This window comes from Hesperophylax consimilis, chromosome 18, assembly GCF_061612785.1.
Source record: "Hesperophylax consimilis isolate HC1 chromosome 18, BYU_Hcon_1.0, whole genome shotgun sequence".
NCBI lineage: Eukaryota > Metazoa > Arthropoda > Insecta > Trichoptera > Limnephilidae > Hesperophylax > Hesperophylax consimilis.
In genome coordinates this window covers 14,818,511-14,834,483 of record NC_142853.1, presented here as the reverse complement: position 1 = coordinate 14,834,483, position 15,973 = coordinate 14,818,511, and the positions used below count along the sequence as shown (strand labels likewise).

Genomic DNA, 15,973 nt, shown 5'->3' with positions numbered 1-15,973 from the left:
CAAATAATGTTGTTTGACACAGTCGCAACTCATTTACCACCGTTATAAATAATAATGTTCCATTGCAAACTAATGACGAGATCGTCGGCTTCTTGTTCGAATCCAGTCGTGCGTAAATAATTTGTATATAATTTATGGGTTTATGTATTGTATTTTCGTGGCAGGTTCCAGAGTGGTACACACTCTCTGTAGTGCCCACAATTTAAAATCGATACTTGCTTTAAAACTTCTGTGTTTGGTGACCACGTCTGTCTAGCTAGGGGCTTCTAAACCGCCCCTTTCCTAATTGCTTTCCCTTCTTGCTTCATTCAGCCTCAGAACATATCCCCACAGATTAAGCCAGATTGGGCAGTTGGGAGTCTACTACGATCTTTTAAAAGTATTAATATTTGTTCAAGTATATTTTTAAAGAAATAAGTTAAGCTTTCGATAAATGAAAAGCAAGAAATTACCACGTTCAATTTATAAAGAGGATTTCCTGGAATCCAAAAGATTTCACGACCATTGTGAATTTTCGCATCAGCGAAATAGATACATTTTTGAATCAGCAAATAAATAATGTATGAACACCGAACGGAGGTAAGATAGTGGTCTTGTATTTCCACCTCTATTACACACCTGCCGTAGGGGCATTATCGTACGTGCACCATTAGAGACTGCACTTTGTGACTTAATCAGTCTCACAAAAAAATGCTTGCAGAGAACAGTGGCAGTCAGGCAAAGCGCAATTCTTATTTAATTTTATGGTCCAAAAAGTTTATGTTTTTCATGTATAAAATAAAAATATTACCTATTATTTTTCTCGTAAACCGAATGATTTTTTTTCTCGTAAACCGAAATCCACTTTAAAAATGTAAATATCAAAAAGTGGAAAAAAAGGAAACATCGCACAAGAGTCCCAATTGTTTGGAGCTAGTGGCTCTATGGCCTCAATTGGGGTCTGCTGTAAGTATTGTAGAAGAGAAGGAGTTTGGGGAGTGGGGGGGGGATATACCGGTCTATTCAGATTTGACCACTGATCTGAATGGTTGTCATTTACCAGTTCGATACTGAGAGGATCGACCATTCTGGAATCTGTCGCAAATGTCCTATTATATATTAATTGTATGTGAAATAATATTTTTTTCTGTGCACTCTGTGATTTGAACCTGCGATCTCAGTATCCAAAATCGAGAATCTTTAGGTGAAATTCGTCACTGGTAAACAGTGGCGGTTTTCTCTAAGGAGTTTGTGTTCTCCCGAACAGTAGCAAAGATTAAAAAGAGAAACATGAATATTTACTGATAAATCAGGCACCCGTGTGAAAATTCGTCCATAGGAGCGGAATCACGAATACACCCATGGAATATATTCTGTCTATTATGGTAAGTGGTACGTACCTATCTAAAATTATTAGATACAGTAATTATTATAGGATGCCAAAAACATTTGTTGCATTATTGTTTGGTAAAAAAATATCATTGGGATTTTTATTACCTTTCCTACATTTTTACAAATATTTAATGAATTAGTAAATATCGTACAAAATGAATAGATTTTTATGTGAACCATAAACATTGATTGAACTCCCATTGAGAATGACCAAGAACCGCCACTGCTGGTAAATATGGTGTTTTTCAGTGTGAATTAGTGGTGAAATGGCAAAACATTCCAAGCCCATTTTATAGGTTCGCCTGCTCTAATACCGGTATTTCGCCATCCAACATCTTATGCTGCGAATACAATTCTAATTTACCTTAGAACCTAAGGAAAGAAGTTTAAAGAAACTCGTACACTTGCGTGTGATTCATATGCCACCCAGTGTAAGTTTACGTTTGCTGTCGATGAGTGTATATTGCATGTGAAGCGTTATAACTATTTCTAGCACATGGATCATTATAACTATTATGTTGGACGCAATACCGCACAAGAGTCCCAACTCCGGACCGACTGGAGCCAGTGAGACTATGGCACCCCCAAATGGGGAATGTTGTGAGGCTGGAAGTTAGTGGGGAGGAGAAGGAGACGGGAAGAGGAAATTGGGGATTACCTGGCTATTCAGATCTGGTCACCAACATGGCTAAATCCATTTTAAACAAAGTTTCAATTCTAAATGGTGTCCTTACACCAAGGCGATACTGAGAGCATCTTCCACTCTATCAATCTGGAACGTGCCGAAAGTATACTATATATTATAAATATAAATAACACAAATAAAATTTACTTGCGCATGCCTGGATTTGAAACCGCGACCTTCGGATTGCTAGTCGAGAGCCTTGACCACGGAGGCATGTCGATATAAGCAATAATAACCATTAAATGCGACCGGATGATATACAGTTCGTCGGAACACACCGGAAAAACTTTGACAAGTGATTCTTGAGTTCATTTTGAGTGAAAAATGAAGACGGTATTTTATCACCGGTGATTTTTTTTCACATAACGAATGAGTAGGTACTGGACAGGTAGGATCAGGTAGGAGGTTGGGAGGTCACCTGACTTAGTGACCATTGACAAAAGCTGAAAGATTTTTAGTTATTGTAAGTCGTGAAAAAAATTTTTACAAGGTCACTGGTTAAAGCTCAAAATTGTCATTAACATTTCGTACTTAAATAAGCTTAGGAACCACTGGTTAAAGTTGTCGGGTACGTTCTGATACTCCATTCATACGTAGGATATAATCAGATCAGTAAGTAGCTCACGATAGGTTTCAAGCGTAATTTTGACTTTGTGACTCTTTCTTCGAAATCTCTCACCCTAGATATTTTTGTAAATATTGACGGGCACTAGATATATTTTTTTTTTAATTAAGAAGGAAAAATAAATCATATTGATACAGCAGTTTCGTTATAATTTCCTTCGGAGCTAGAAAGTGTTTTAAGCGTTGCATCTAACAGATTTTACGGTTCTTCCAAGAGACTATTAGATACGATTATTTACACTAGAGGTTTATTACTTATAAGTAACTACGTGTTTGACACTAAGCATAATCAATGCAACTCAATATCGCTAGCACCCCCAGAAGCTGCTTAATGTATCAATAATTTCATCAATTTCAGTTAAAAATCTTTCAACGCGATCCACACTGAATCGTTTTACCAATACGTATCTCTTTGTCATTTTGAAACGTTTTTATTTTTTTAAATTAAAATAGGTGTTTAAGGCTAGTTATTATTTCATGTTATACTTTGTTCTGTGCATAAATAACATCATCTCTTAAAAATTAGTTTATCATTAAAAATAATTATTTTGAAGTCAAAATATTTCACCAATAAATGAAGATATAATACGTCACGACGCCATATAGTAGGAGATTTAGAGTGATCAATGCCTTTCCTTCTAAAATAAAGTTGGTTGTTTTCAATTAAAATAATAATGAAATAAGTAACATTTGTTGAATAAATATACCAGTACATATTCAATAATTTTGCGGGTTTTGAATAAGCTGACGTAGCGCAATTAGTAGAGCACCTGACCGGCAGTTAGAAAGCTGGGTGTTTAGTTCCCGTCGGCGGCATGTATTTTTTCTTGGAAGATTATCTATATAAGGTTTCTTTATAATTATTGCTCAGTAGTAATGCTATCCTTTATGATGGGCATAACAAGAATTCTTTGTATCTTAAGCATTAGAATCACAAAAAAACGCAGATAAAGATATTTGTTGATTGGGATGAATTTATTGCCTCCATCCCAACTCCAAACCATCCTAACTCCAGACTCATCATTAGCCTTGCACACGGGTGTGTGGGCAAGGCTAGATGAAGAAAGCTTGGTGATGTAAAATTTATTGAGAATCTATTAAAATTATTCGTAAATTATAATTATAATATTTCGAATTTCGTCCATTTCTTCATTTATATTTATTAGAAGCGCACTGGCAAGATCGCGTGTTCCGATATATTCTGACCTTTACTGATATTTTGTTGGGAAATGGCTAGCAATCACGTTTTAACAGGATTTTTAATGATGAGCAGTTAATAGTTGAGAACATACCTCTCGATGAGCCCCCTCGCAAGCTCCCAGAAGGGTATCTTATGCGACTTGGTGCCGCCCATGGTGATCATGAGGATTTCTGATGCGGAGCAGCGGCCCGCAGGCCAGGGCGTGATGGCCAGCAGCCATATCAGATGGTACACTAGACGCATCTGGAAAAGAGAAATAAAACTAAATTTATATTACGGTAATGTGTACATAGGAAATAAATGTAAGTCCTCAGCCTTTATGGGGATAAACAACCATTTACCATACATTAATGGCTGCTTAACGTTTGCGTAAAAATTATAACTCGTTTATTAGTAAGGCTTATAATATATATCTAATAGCGTCTTTATTAATAAGATTTAAAATAAATTATGGTTTATTGGTTTAGATTACGATAGAGGGGAATTTAAAGAGTTGTTTATTGTTATCAATTTTAATTTGAAGAACTCCATCTTAATTTTTAATTTTTCTTTTTTATTTTCAATAATATTATTATTAAATAAAAAAAAGTTTATTTTAAAACAAGTTCTGCTGTGTAATTAATATTAAGCGTGACAGCTGTTTCGCCCTATGAAGGCTCAGTGTGATAATGCCTTCAAAGGGCAAAACAGCTGTAACGCGCAATATTGGACAAGCAGCCATGTGGCAGCTTCGTGGGATTATCTATACATTGTCTAAAAAAATGTAATTTTCAGTCAATAAAGGTCAGCTTTTTATAAGCACATAAAAAATAATGAATAAGGAAAACTGCTTTAAAGTTCAAAATTTCCTACTTACGAATCCATTTTCGGTAATGATTTTATTGTATAATGTGGAAAATTAAGTTATTTATAAAATGATAAAAAAAATTAAATATTTATGCCTTAACATCCACAAAATAGAATAAAATAAACTTTTTGGCCATGTTTTTTCTTGCATTAATAAAAACAGGCGGACGGTGTTAAGCGCGAATTTAAACCTTATCGCCATCTACGTAAGGGCTGTTATTGATAGCGGCTCGATTTAAAATATTACACGACGTAGTGCATCGCCTTAATTGCTTGGGGTGTAAGGGGTACACAATGTACAATTCCGTCTTTAGTTTGAATGCTATACATGCAGCAGTTACACAACCAACAAATTTTTCTAGCTTACAATGCTTAATAAAAAATTATTACGTCATTGTTCGCTTTTGCAAATGTGTACAGTAAAAATCTAACCTACTAAAAAATATTGTTAAATGCATTGTTTTATGGTAAATTTCAAGACGCGTATTATTTTATATTAAAAAATCATTTTGAATGTATGCATGACACTGAAAGTATGTCAGAAATAATATTATGAATGCATGCATGACACTGAAAGTATGTCAGAAATAATATTATAAATGCATGCATGACACTGAAAGTATGTCAGAAATAATATTATGAATGCATGCATGACACTGAAAGTATGTCAGAAATAATATTATGAATGCATGCATGACACTGAAAGTATGTCAGAAATAATATTATGAATGCATGCATGACACTGAAAGTATGTCAGAAATAATATTCGTTTTATGATCAAGGATTTCTGATCAACAGATCCTGCCAAATAACATGTTATGCAAGTTTCGTAGAAAATTAATAAAATTTTATCCACTGTTATTCACAACCATGACCAATTTTTAGTGTGTAGGATGGTGACATATTTTTAACGTTACTATTGGGTGTTGTTATAATGTCATTTTGTAAATTAACCGACTTTTTGTGTAATACGGGGCCAACGTGTTGATACAGACAAACCACTGGAACGTCTATCGGGTTTAATTATTTAAAAATTGATGACTTTCACGACTATCCAAAGAGTTTTAAGACTTTGTCAATAAGGCGATTAATAGCTAGGACTTACTGAGATTTATCGAAAAACGTTAATTAAAATCCAATTCAAAATTCATCCACAAACAAGGGTTAGGGGATATAAATGATTAATTGCTCTTGCACGAGAGAAATTTGAGAACATAATTGAATACTGAATCATTTAAGGTGGCGCCTTTCATAAACACATCGAACGGCGGATAAAGGAATAATACTCATTTATTAAAAGCAGCTAAATTTAACTAGCTTAATATATAAAAAAAAATCACGTGTCAAGGTGTTCGTACATGGTAGATATTTATGCTTACGCTTATACATTAACGCTTATTTTCAATCTTAATATACAAAATATACAAAAAATCACGTAAACCATCTAACGCTCACATCAGCCATGCATTATTTTCCGGATCTATACATTTGTAACATGGTTATACATAGTTTATCACAAATTAGCGGATATGCCTCACTGATTTCATTCGAAAAGCACTCAAATATGATCTTATTGCAGAAAATACGAAATAAGTACCCACTATTTGCAGAATTACAATTATGCAATATTCGTTCTCCAATCATGACTGATGTCGCGATAGAAATGCGTCTCTCTTCGTGTAACAACATTAATATGAACACCTTAACACCAAATGATCTATTGTCATTGTCCTTCAATTAATGCAGGTAATTAATGTCGATCTCCACAGGAAGTACGTACCATTAAATAGCATGTACCACGCATTCCTTAAGTCCAAAACGTAATGGTGCGTATACATTTGCCTCGAATTATGGGAAAGGAACGAAACCATCGCAAGCGGCGTTTTGTTTGCTTGCTTCTGCTATTGCTTCGTTCCTTTCCCATAATTCAAGGCTCGGTTCGCAAATGTATACGTAGCATAACATCATAACATTTTTCTTTATTTAGGTCATCACAAAAATCGCTCCAGGCTACTGGAGAATTGTATAACAAATTTAACCGCAAGATGAAAGTGAATGTTACGCTTGATCACATCAATGTTTGTTACCTCAGTAGATACCATTGCCAATATCACGTATATGGATATTTGGCACAAGCCTACACTTTTTTATGGAAAATTAACTCTGCGTAGGTACCTACTTATTTATTTAATATCGATCTTCACACCAATCCCAATAAGGGCGTTGAAGGTTGTGGAATCAAAGTTATTTACCCACAGAATTAAACTTGGAAAATTGATGTTTTGTCTCATATGATGACCAGGGCCACCCTACGCTGGAGCAGTCGAATTTTTGAAGCGACAAAGCGCTGATAATACCTAACCTAACACGTTGCATCTGAGATTATATTTCATAATAACTGCGCTACGTAAGTACAAATCATCCAAATAAATCACCAATTACCGTGATCACCTACCTAGGCCTCTTCTGATTTTGACAAGGGGCGCTAATATTTTAGTCGTAGTAGTTTAATTGTAATTTAATATATATAAGTAAGTGTAAATGCTCACACGCCTTCTGACAACTACGAAAAGCTGAGCATTTTCATAAAGGAAACTTCCTTAGGATTTCAAAAGAAGAAATTGTATCTTTCGAATGTTGTTTATCCAATGAAATTGTGAAAATACGAGACTCGTTATATTCATACTAATCAAACAAAAAATGTGGCACCACTGAAAGGATAGCCATTCAAAGAACAAAAAGAAAACAGCTGTATGAACGGACTCCCAAAGTTTGTCCACTGGACCTAGTTCAATGAAACTAAGCGTGTTCTCTCAGTAACGGATCTTCACTCCGTTAACTTATCCGAGCGTTTGTTTTAAACATAATCAAACTAAATACACATTCTAAAAGAAGAAGAACTATCAATTAATGGATTCATTTTAGTACCTACGTTTAAAGCGTGTCTGATATGATTTATAAATATGAGTTCCAATTTTGAACATTAAAAGTTCATTGTACTCGTACTTGAATAATTTTACGCACTAAGAGTCCACACTATTATTTCAAATCACGCAACCATGCACAGACAACCGAATATAGAACCTAAGAATAGGAAAATAATCTCCTCAAGGCCTATGTTATCTTTGGGGATGCTGTGTGGGGAATCTTTTTCAGGAAAAGGAGTAGAGGAAGTTCTGGGAAGGAAAAAGGAAAAAGTGGTGGATTGGTATCTGAAGGTCGGTGGCCGGATGAATCATCACAATGATAATTCATCACATCTTTAAAAAGTTATATAAAGTCATGGAAAGTGATGAAACAAAAACTTTATTAACTGGGTTAAGTAGGTTAGGTTAGGTAAATTTTTTTTTTCATCGTTTCTAATGACTTTATATCACATTTTAAAAGTGTGTTGAATAGTCACTGTGTTGAGTTATCATGGAACCAAAAAAAAAATTACCTTAAAACATTTTTGGATACCTATCTTCCCAAATGTTGAGAATGTTAAAATAATAAATCTTGTACTGAATTGATGATTAATCTGTCGTACAATAATTTAAATAGTATCAAATAACTGTGTACTCAGGTAACAGTTAACAGCTCCCTAACGGGTCGGTAAAGAATAACGTAAACCACGTGCAGTATGCAGACAGTATTTGCGCGACACGTATTCTGGTATGTAGACATCTCTCAACCACTATTTATTTCAAAAGTATTCATGATTTGTTCTTATATGACTTACATTCGAAAATAGTAATTTGGATTCAATTTTTTCGTATACGCAATTTTTTTGATTTGGGCTTTTGTTTTAGAACAAATAGAGTTAGAAGTAGAAAATTTTAATTAAGTTGAAAATATTTGTAAAAATCCGACGTTACGGAGTTACTCTTAGATCTTTATTATATTTGAAAATGCGCCGAACCGTATATTCGGTACAATATTTTTTTAACACTTTAGTTGCCGAAAAAAATTAAATAATTAAAATAAAATCGAAATGCTCAAATCGATATAATTTTTTTGTCACTCTTGCTATGTAGATTCACTAGTTTTAGATTTAACCATTAATTTCCTGACACCGTGTATAAACATTCATTTTACAGCTACGTTATTATTATTTAAATCAAAACATAAAACTCGTTTGAATGATTTGTGATATTGGAAATAGTAGAACGTACCTAAAACACAAGGTAGTAATTATAATTGTACAAGTAAATGATATACATCTTAGGGCCAGTAATACCAACTAGATTTGATTAGTTGGATAATTTATTATGTTTTTTAAAATAATTATCATAATAAATAGTCGTATGACGTGTACGTACGAGACTTGACAAAAATAACTATAACCGCCGCACACAAGGCCGAATTATCAATTTACGAGGCCAAAAATACTTTTATTTTATATATTTTGATACTTTTATTTTACACATTCTAATTAAAAATCGTGTTACAATATTTGAATTAGTGAGATATATAAAACAAAATATTTATGATTAAACTGTAAATTGGCGATAACTTGTAAATTATATTTTTTCTCTAAATCTTCATCATCATTAAAGTCGGGTAGTAAAGAATACTTGACAGGAATGCGTTTGATGAATAACAAAGTTATAAGAATTGTTGGAACTCTGTGGAACTTTTTGTACATATAACTCTCTAAAGTAAATATTTCAATACATGTATATGTTTAAAAAAAATAGTGTTAGTATAGTAAGAAATAATACATAATATTTATATCTACGTACATAACACTCTAATAACGGGGGTTTGCTCGACGATCACATTTTAATTATTTCTGATGAACGTATTACTAAATTCTCAAATGCTTCTAGAGAAATCCATACTGATGTAATTTATTTATATTTAAGATTAAGAAAAATCGGACAACACCATTATTTGAAAATTTTATAAAACGTTTTTTAACTATAAGATTAGCTGTAAGACCCAGATTTTATTGTACTGGACGAATAATTAGTAACTTCCCTAGGGATCCCTCTAGAAGCATTTGAGATTTTAGTAATACATTCATCAGAAATAAATAATATAAACCCCACGGAAAGATCAATTTTCTAGGCCTGCTAGGGCAAAGTCGACCGTATGTCCATCCGTTACGCCGGGCCGCTGGCCGAACATTGTTTTTACACCACTTCATCACTTTTTTCGTTAAGATTCCCACATTATTTCAGAGATTTGACAGAGCAAATTAAACCGTAGGTCTGTCTAATACACAAGGGCCGCGCGTCGCATATTATTGTGCACGGCTGTTTCACTTACGTCGGAAAGATTCTGGCTTTATTTTAGGGTATTGTATCGTCTTAACAATAATTACGCACTAAAGCACACTTCTGACGCTTCAATATCTATATTAAAAACTTTCTGATCTAAAAATGAAGATAATCGGACGAGCGGAATTACCCCGTCAATTATTATTCAACTACATACAAGAGAACTCACTACGTTCACAAAATAAATTCTTCCGCTTCATTTGGAGCTTGTTTATATAGAACATTTTAAAAGCATATGTGATTAGTTTGAAGGCAAAACTTTAACCTCTTTTTGGCGCGGTAATTTACACTGGCCGTTCCTATGTGCACCGGGACATCAATGAACAGTTAAAAATAATATTACCGTGATCATTTATTGTGAGTAGGCAGTAGGAATATTGGAAAATGAAGAAAAACGAAAATGGTTTATTATTTGCGTCAAGTTACGGCTCATTAAAAAACAAAAGGATTTATAAACTAATTGGTTTTTAAAACCAGTTTAATTCAGCAAAATTTATCTAAGCGACCGGAATTATATATTTTAACCTTTCACTTTGCTTTTACTTTTAAATTAATTGATAACTAAAAATAATAAAAAGTTGGGAACAAACTTATAAAACGCGGATCTTATGACCTACAATTATATAGATGAAATTATTTTTTTTGTAAAAGCTAGATTCATGTTCAATAAATATAATGTAACTAATCAAATAATTATCTCATAGTTCAATCAAATGGTATTAAAGGCCTGGTAGTAGGTACTCATTGATTTTGATTGAACAATGTTTCAATTAAATTTTTAATAGTGCTTCATAGCCTCAAATCACAATAATTGAGTGAAGTTTTCATCTGCCAACGAAGGATGACCTGAGGCTAGGCACTGTGTACAGATAACTTTGGCTTTTGCATACTTATACATAAATTGTTATCTTGTATCTTCAGGCCTACTGTCTTTATTTTTCAGGAAGCTAGCAGTCTACATTGGAGTTACCAACCCTAAATTATGGAATTAAGGTGTGTAACTGCTAGACGGAAGGCGAAAGATTATTCATGTATTCAAATTAAATCCCCAAGGATTGTGTGTGGTAATGAATAATAAATAAATAAGCATCAGTTACGACCGTGTTATGAAGGAGGACATAGATACATGTGTAAGCGTAATAAACAAGATGAGACAGTTTGAACTTGGAGAACGGATGGATATGCAAGAAAGTGTCATGAGAAGAATATGACATATTTGACCGGAACTAATGACGTACTCGTAATATAGAACCAGAATTATTAACGAATGGGAATGAAGAAAGCGAAAACGAAAACGAAATAAGAGGAATAAGAGGTCACAGGGTCAAAACCTGGTGAAGTGCTATTGAAACGTATAATATAATAATATTATGTTAAGCCACGTTACAGGGCCGAAGATACTTTCAATATAGTCCTGATGATAGATCCTCGACGTGGCTATAGCTTAAAGTAAAGGTCCGAGTCTCCTGGCACAACCCTTTTCATCGTTCCTTGATGTGGCTATAGCTTAAAATAAACTTAAGAGTGTCCTGGAACAATCCTTTTTGTCGTTCCTTGATGTGGCTATAGCTTAAAGTAGAATTAGTAAGTAAGAATCCTTTTCATCGTTTTTCTTTTCCTCTCCCATTTTTCTGTCCAGTGATTATGAGGTTCTTGTAAAAAAGGCTTATCTACGTAAAAAATACGTATCTTTAAAATACCTTGGTAATTCTTTACAGAAATGATTTTTAAAGGTCAAGGTTGGATTATCCTCTTATCAAAAAATAATTGAAAATTTAATACTATTGACGACAAAGGCAAGATATTGAAAAATCATCCAGCTCAATCAAATCACCGAACTCACCACAAAGTAAAAATAAATTATATTAATTTTTAATCAATTATTGCGTTTTGTCAATACTTGCATTGACACTGGAACTCATTTTGGATTTTTCAAGGAAATACTAATAAAAAATGAATATGGTAGTAAAGTCATGCTGTGTTTAAGCAACCTGAAATTAAATACTCTTAAATTAAATTTTCTTTGAACAAAAAGATTCATAAATATTTTCTCATACATCAGCTTTTCAACAGTGTGCAGATAATCCCAAGACATAAATGTGATTCGTACAGTTTTAAAAGTCAACTGATGATGCTAGTTACATAAGACCATTCGACCCCTAGACATAAAACAGCATAGTGAAATTGATTATCTGTTCAATGAAGACTTTCGGTACATGAAAATATTTTTCAGCCACTTTTGTTACCAGAATTATTGAGATTAGACTTTAAAGGTCTCTCCAGTGCTTATCAAACTTTTACATTTGTAGGTCAGTATTTATTGAAAGATTTAACCCCTCCAGCGTTTGAGGGTCATATATGACCGGGCGTCCATATTTTATAAAAGTATTTTTACCTTTTTTCCTATTATATGTAGTTTATCTCAATTATTTATACTGGAATCTGTTAGCCAAAATGAATAATTCATATTTCACACCGCTATCGTTACAACCGGCTTGACTTTAAAAATTATGTATTATTTTTATTATATGAACGAGATAAAAGTGAAGGTGCAGTTGTATTATAAATTCCCCAAACACAACGAGTTTTCGAAATATCAAGTTCTCTCAATTTTTCTATGATTGGAGTAAAAATTTAAGTAAAATTGTAGTTAGCGTTTTCGACAATATTTTTCACGTTTGGTATTAATATTTTATTATTTGAAATAGTATTGTTTATTTTAAATGTATACACCGGAAAGATAATTTTATCTAGTTTCTAACACTGTATTTGTTTTTAAGGAAAATTAAAAAAGAACATACATATAGCGCATTTAAAATACATAGAAAACATTGCAAACTGAACAAATGTAATGAATGTACTGAAGGGTTAATATCCATAGTTTAGAAAAGCTATTATGTCTCACTGTTTTATGAATGTGTTTATCATATAATATGTAGGCTCCTATTTGATAATACACTGTCCTGGTAAGCTAAGCTAAAATTGAAACTTTAATCTATTTTACTAGGCGGAAATATGATGTAAAATGTAGTACTTAGTTCTGATGCGGCGTTATGTTAAAATATGTCATCTCGAGGACCACGAATTTATTTTTCTTTTCCCAGACGATTTTTTTATCGTATTCCCACCGTTAAGAGTGCGTGTTTTTTTACAGCGCGTGCGACGACCGTTCAGTAACCGGTTTCGCAGAACGTGCCAAATACATTATCCTCTGTCGTCCTAGATTCATACCGCCTTCAACATTCGCGTGCCCACGACCACTTTCAACGAGTCTGTCTACTCATGGTTGATTACTCAGATCATAGAATATCCTATTTGACGTTGGGTCGTGTGCTTAACTGCTTGAGATAAACAAAAACTCTACAATCAGCTAAACGTACGATTATCGTTAGTTCGGCAGTTAGATGAGGATAATCTTCTTTCATTTAAAACTTGTAATTCATGTAAAATATACTCGGTGACGAAAAACCTGTAGCACAGGCGGGAAAACATTTTTTTACGATCGAATTCTTTTTGTTTAATCCATTTCCATACTATATGGATATGATAAAATACTTTTGTAGCCGGTTTTCGTAGCATTTTAAAATTTGACCTAAAAACAGCTTCGGGCTCGATTTACTCCAAAACGAAAGTTCAAATCAAATAAAGATATACCACAGAGTCGACTCAAAATATTATGCAGATTCAATTTAGGACCCGGGAACCATTTACCCATACCATATGCCACTCTTTGTTTGCCACATTTGGTGATTTAGCAGGGGTGTCCAAGTTTGTGGGTTGAGGTTTGTCTAGGTCTTGCGCAGATGCAGTAGCCCACCTAAGATATTTTGATCTCTTAAGCTGGACTCTCTCGACCCATCCCCTTGCACCGCAGTACGAGGGACGGATTCATAGGTCCGTTACTTCTGGATACACTTTTTTTTCCTTTCTAGAACTTCCTCTCCTCCCCTTTCCTTAAAAAGATCACCACAAAGCATCCCCAAAGACGACATAGGCCCTAAGGGAAGTTTTTCCCGGAAGGGCCTCCTGTGTGGAGCTAACGTTAAAAAAAAGAGTTTCCTGAACACGTGTATAAATTAGTAGGTATATAAAAATAATTTTTGAGTAATAGTCGATTTTAATGTAAAGAATTCAATTTAATAGTCTCTTCTACCGGATGATCCTATGCTGGGTCAGAATTTGATAGTGTTTGTGCTGTTGTTTTTTGATACGTTATTTCATGCTATAAGTACTTTAAGCCAGGTTTCTACTTGTTTTATGAATAAGTTTTATCTCTCCGTTTTACGAGGAAGTGAGTTATTATATAGCTGAGTAGAGTGGTATCTATAAATTATTAGCTTTAAAATTTACTGTAAACTAAAGCGAAAATAACAAAACGAACTTATGAAAAGGGAAGTAGGTAAGCATTCCCATATGGGTATGTTCTGATATTAAATAAAGGATAAGGGGGATCAAAAGTGAAGAGGAAACTGTAGAAGTTTCTGGAGATTCACCAAACATAGCTAAAGTCATTTCTGAAAAGGTTCCGAATCTGAATGGTGGACTTCCTCTAGGGGCGATAATGAGAGAACCTTTAAACACACACTCCCTTACTTCCAAACGCTGTATATATAATATAACGCCGCGCGGTTGGAATGGTGAAAAGTTTACCTTTTACCACTGTGTTTTTGTATAATTAAAACCAGGCAAGTTCAGCTTTACTATACAAACGTTGAACCGGCGTATAATAATCTAATTAGTAAGATGGATACTATCCATAATTTAATTCTTCAGTGTGCTTAATGTTAGTAACATAACCCTTCCCGGTAAACACATACTTTTCTTTTGTTAATAATTACTAAATATACATCATTGCAGTAGTAGGAAAAAGCGTTTCAAATTTACTTCAAACCGATTCAGCTAATATTGTGACCCTTTTTGCACAGGAGCATCGACGAGTACTTTCCCATCGACCTATAGTTCAATTTCTATTACTGGAATTCTCAAGGCGGTAGGAACTGAGCAAAAGGGTTCCACTTGAAGTATTGTCTTCGATGATAGGATTTACTGTTCAAAACGTGACATTTTGACTTGTTTGCCAGAATATTTACTTTCCCAGCAACCTTTGGAGCTGTTTCTATAGAAGTGGTTTGCAAAAAATGAGCGCAACTTATCTGCTCTTCGCAGCCACTTTCTTCTATAGAGGTTTTATGAAAACTGGTTCTAATAGCTGCGGCAGGTGTGTGCAACTATTTGATTAGATAACTTATTATATAATATATTTCAACCATTATTATAATACACCTTGCGTTTATTCGGGAAACGTTAAAGAATAAATATGTTTAGTAAACTCCAACCCTGTTTCGAGATTATTTTTTAGTTTTATTACAATCTTAGTTTATAAATAATAGCTGAAGTAACCGGCAGATCTCGCTTACGCGAGTTGTCCGAAATCAGGTGAAGACAGGACAGTAATTATTTTCCTCTTATTTTGATCAAGTGTGTAAAGTTTCGCCAAGTGTAAAAATTCTGCTTTGAGGGATGTGAATAGGGGATGGGGTAGTTTTTCAAAATAGAATGTGGACAGTTACTTTCCTCTTAATTCGAAGGTCAAGTGTTCAAAATTTCATTAATCTCGAAACTATAGATTTGTATGAAAAAAAATACCACGCCGTCGCCACACGCACTCTTCTATTGTAAATTTTTGTTTCTTTTATCACTAGCCCTTTTACCCTTTTAAAAATTATATATTGATTTTTAGGCAACAAAAAACTTAAAAACATTTTCTGTTTGTTTATTTCATTTAGATTCAACATTGTTTATTATTTCAAAATATCTAATAATCTGTATTTTCTGCTAAGATTTCAAAGTGGAAGAAATTATCAGAATCACCCTTTTTAAAATCATTTTAGTAAATATATTTGATTAGCCACAATATTAGAAATATCATATGGTTTATCTTCAAAATCTCCGAGCACAATTATTGCATTTATTTGAGTACCA

At 33.6% G+C, this 15,973-nt stretch overlaps 1 protein-coding gene across 1 annotated transcript in view; it reads right to left on the bottom strand.

Moving 5' to 3' along the window:
* The window catches only part of Ugt50B3 (UDP-glycosyltransferase family 50 member B3), a 118,221-nt gene that overhangs the window by 34,228 nt on the left and 68,020 nt on the right, over positions 1 to 15,973 (bottom strand). The window contains exon 2 of the mRNA XM_089642363.1: positions 3,973 to 4,124. Within this exon, the coding sequence (XP_089498489.1) occupies positions 3,973 to 4,124 (152 nt within the window). The remainder of the gene's footprint in view (positions 1 to 3,972; positions 4,125 to 15,973) is intronic.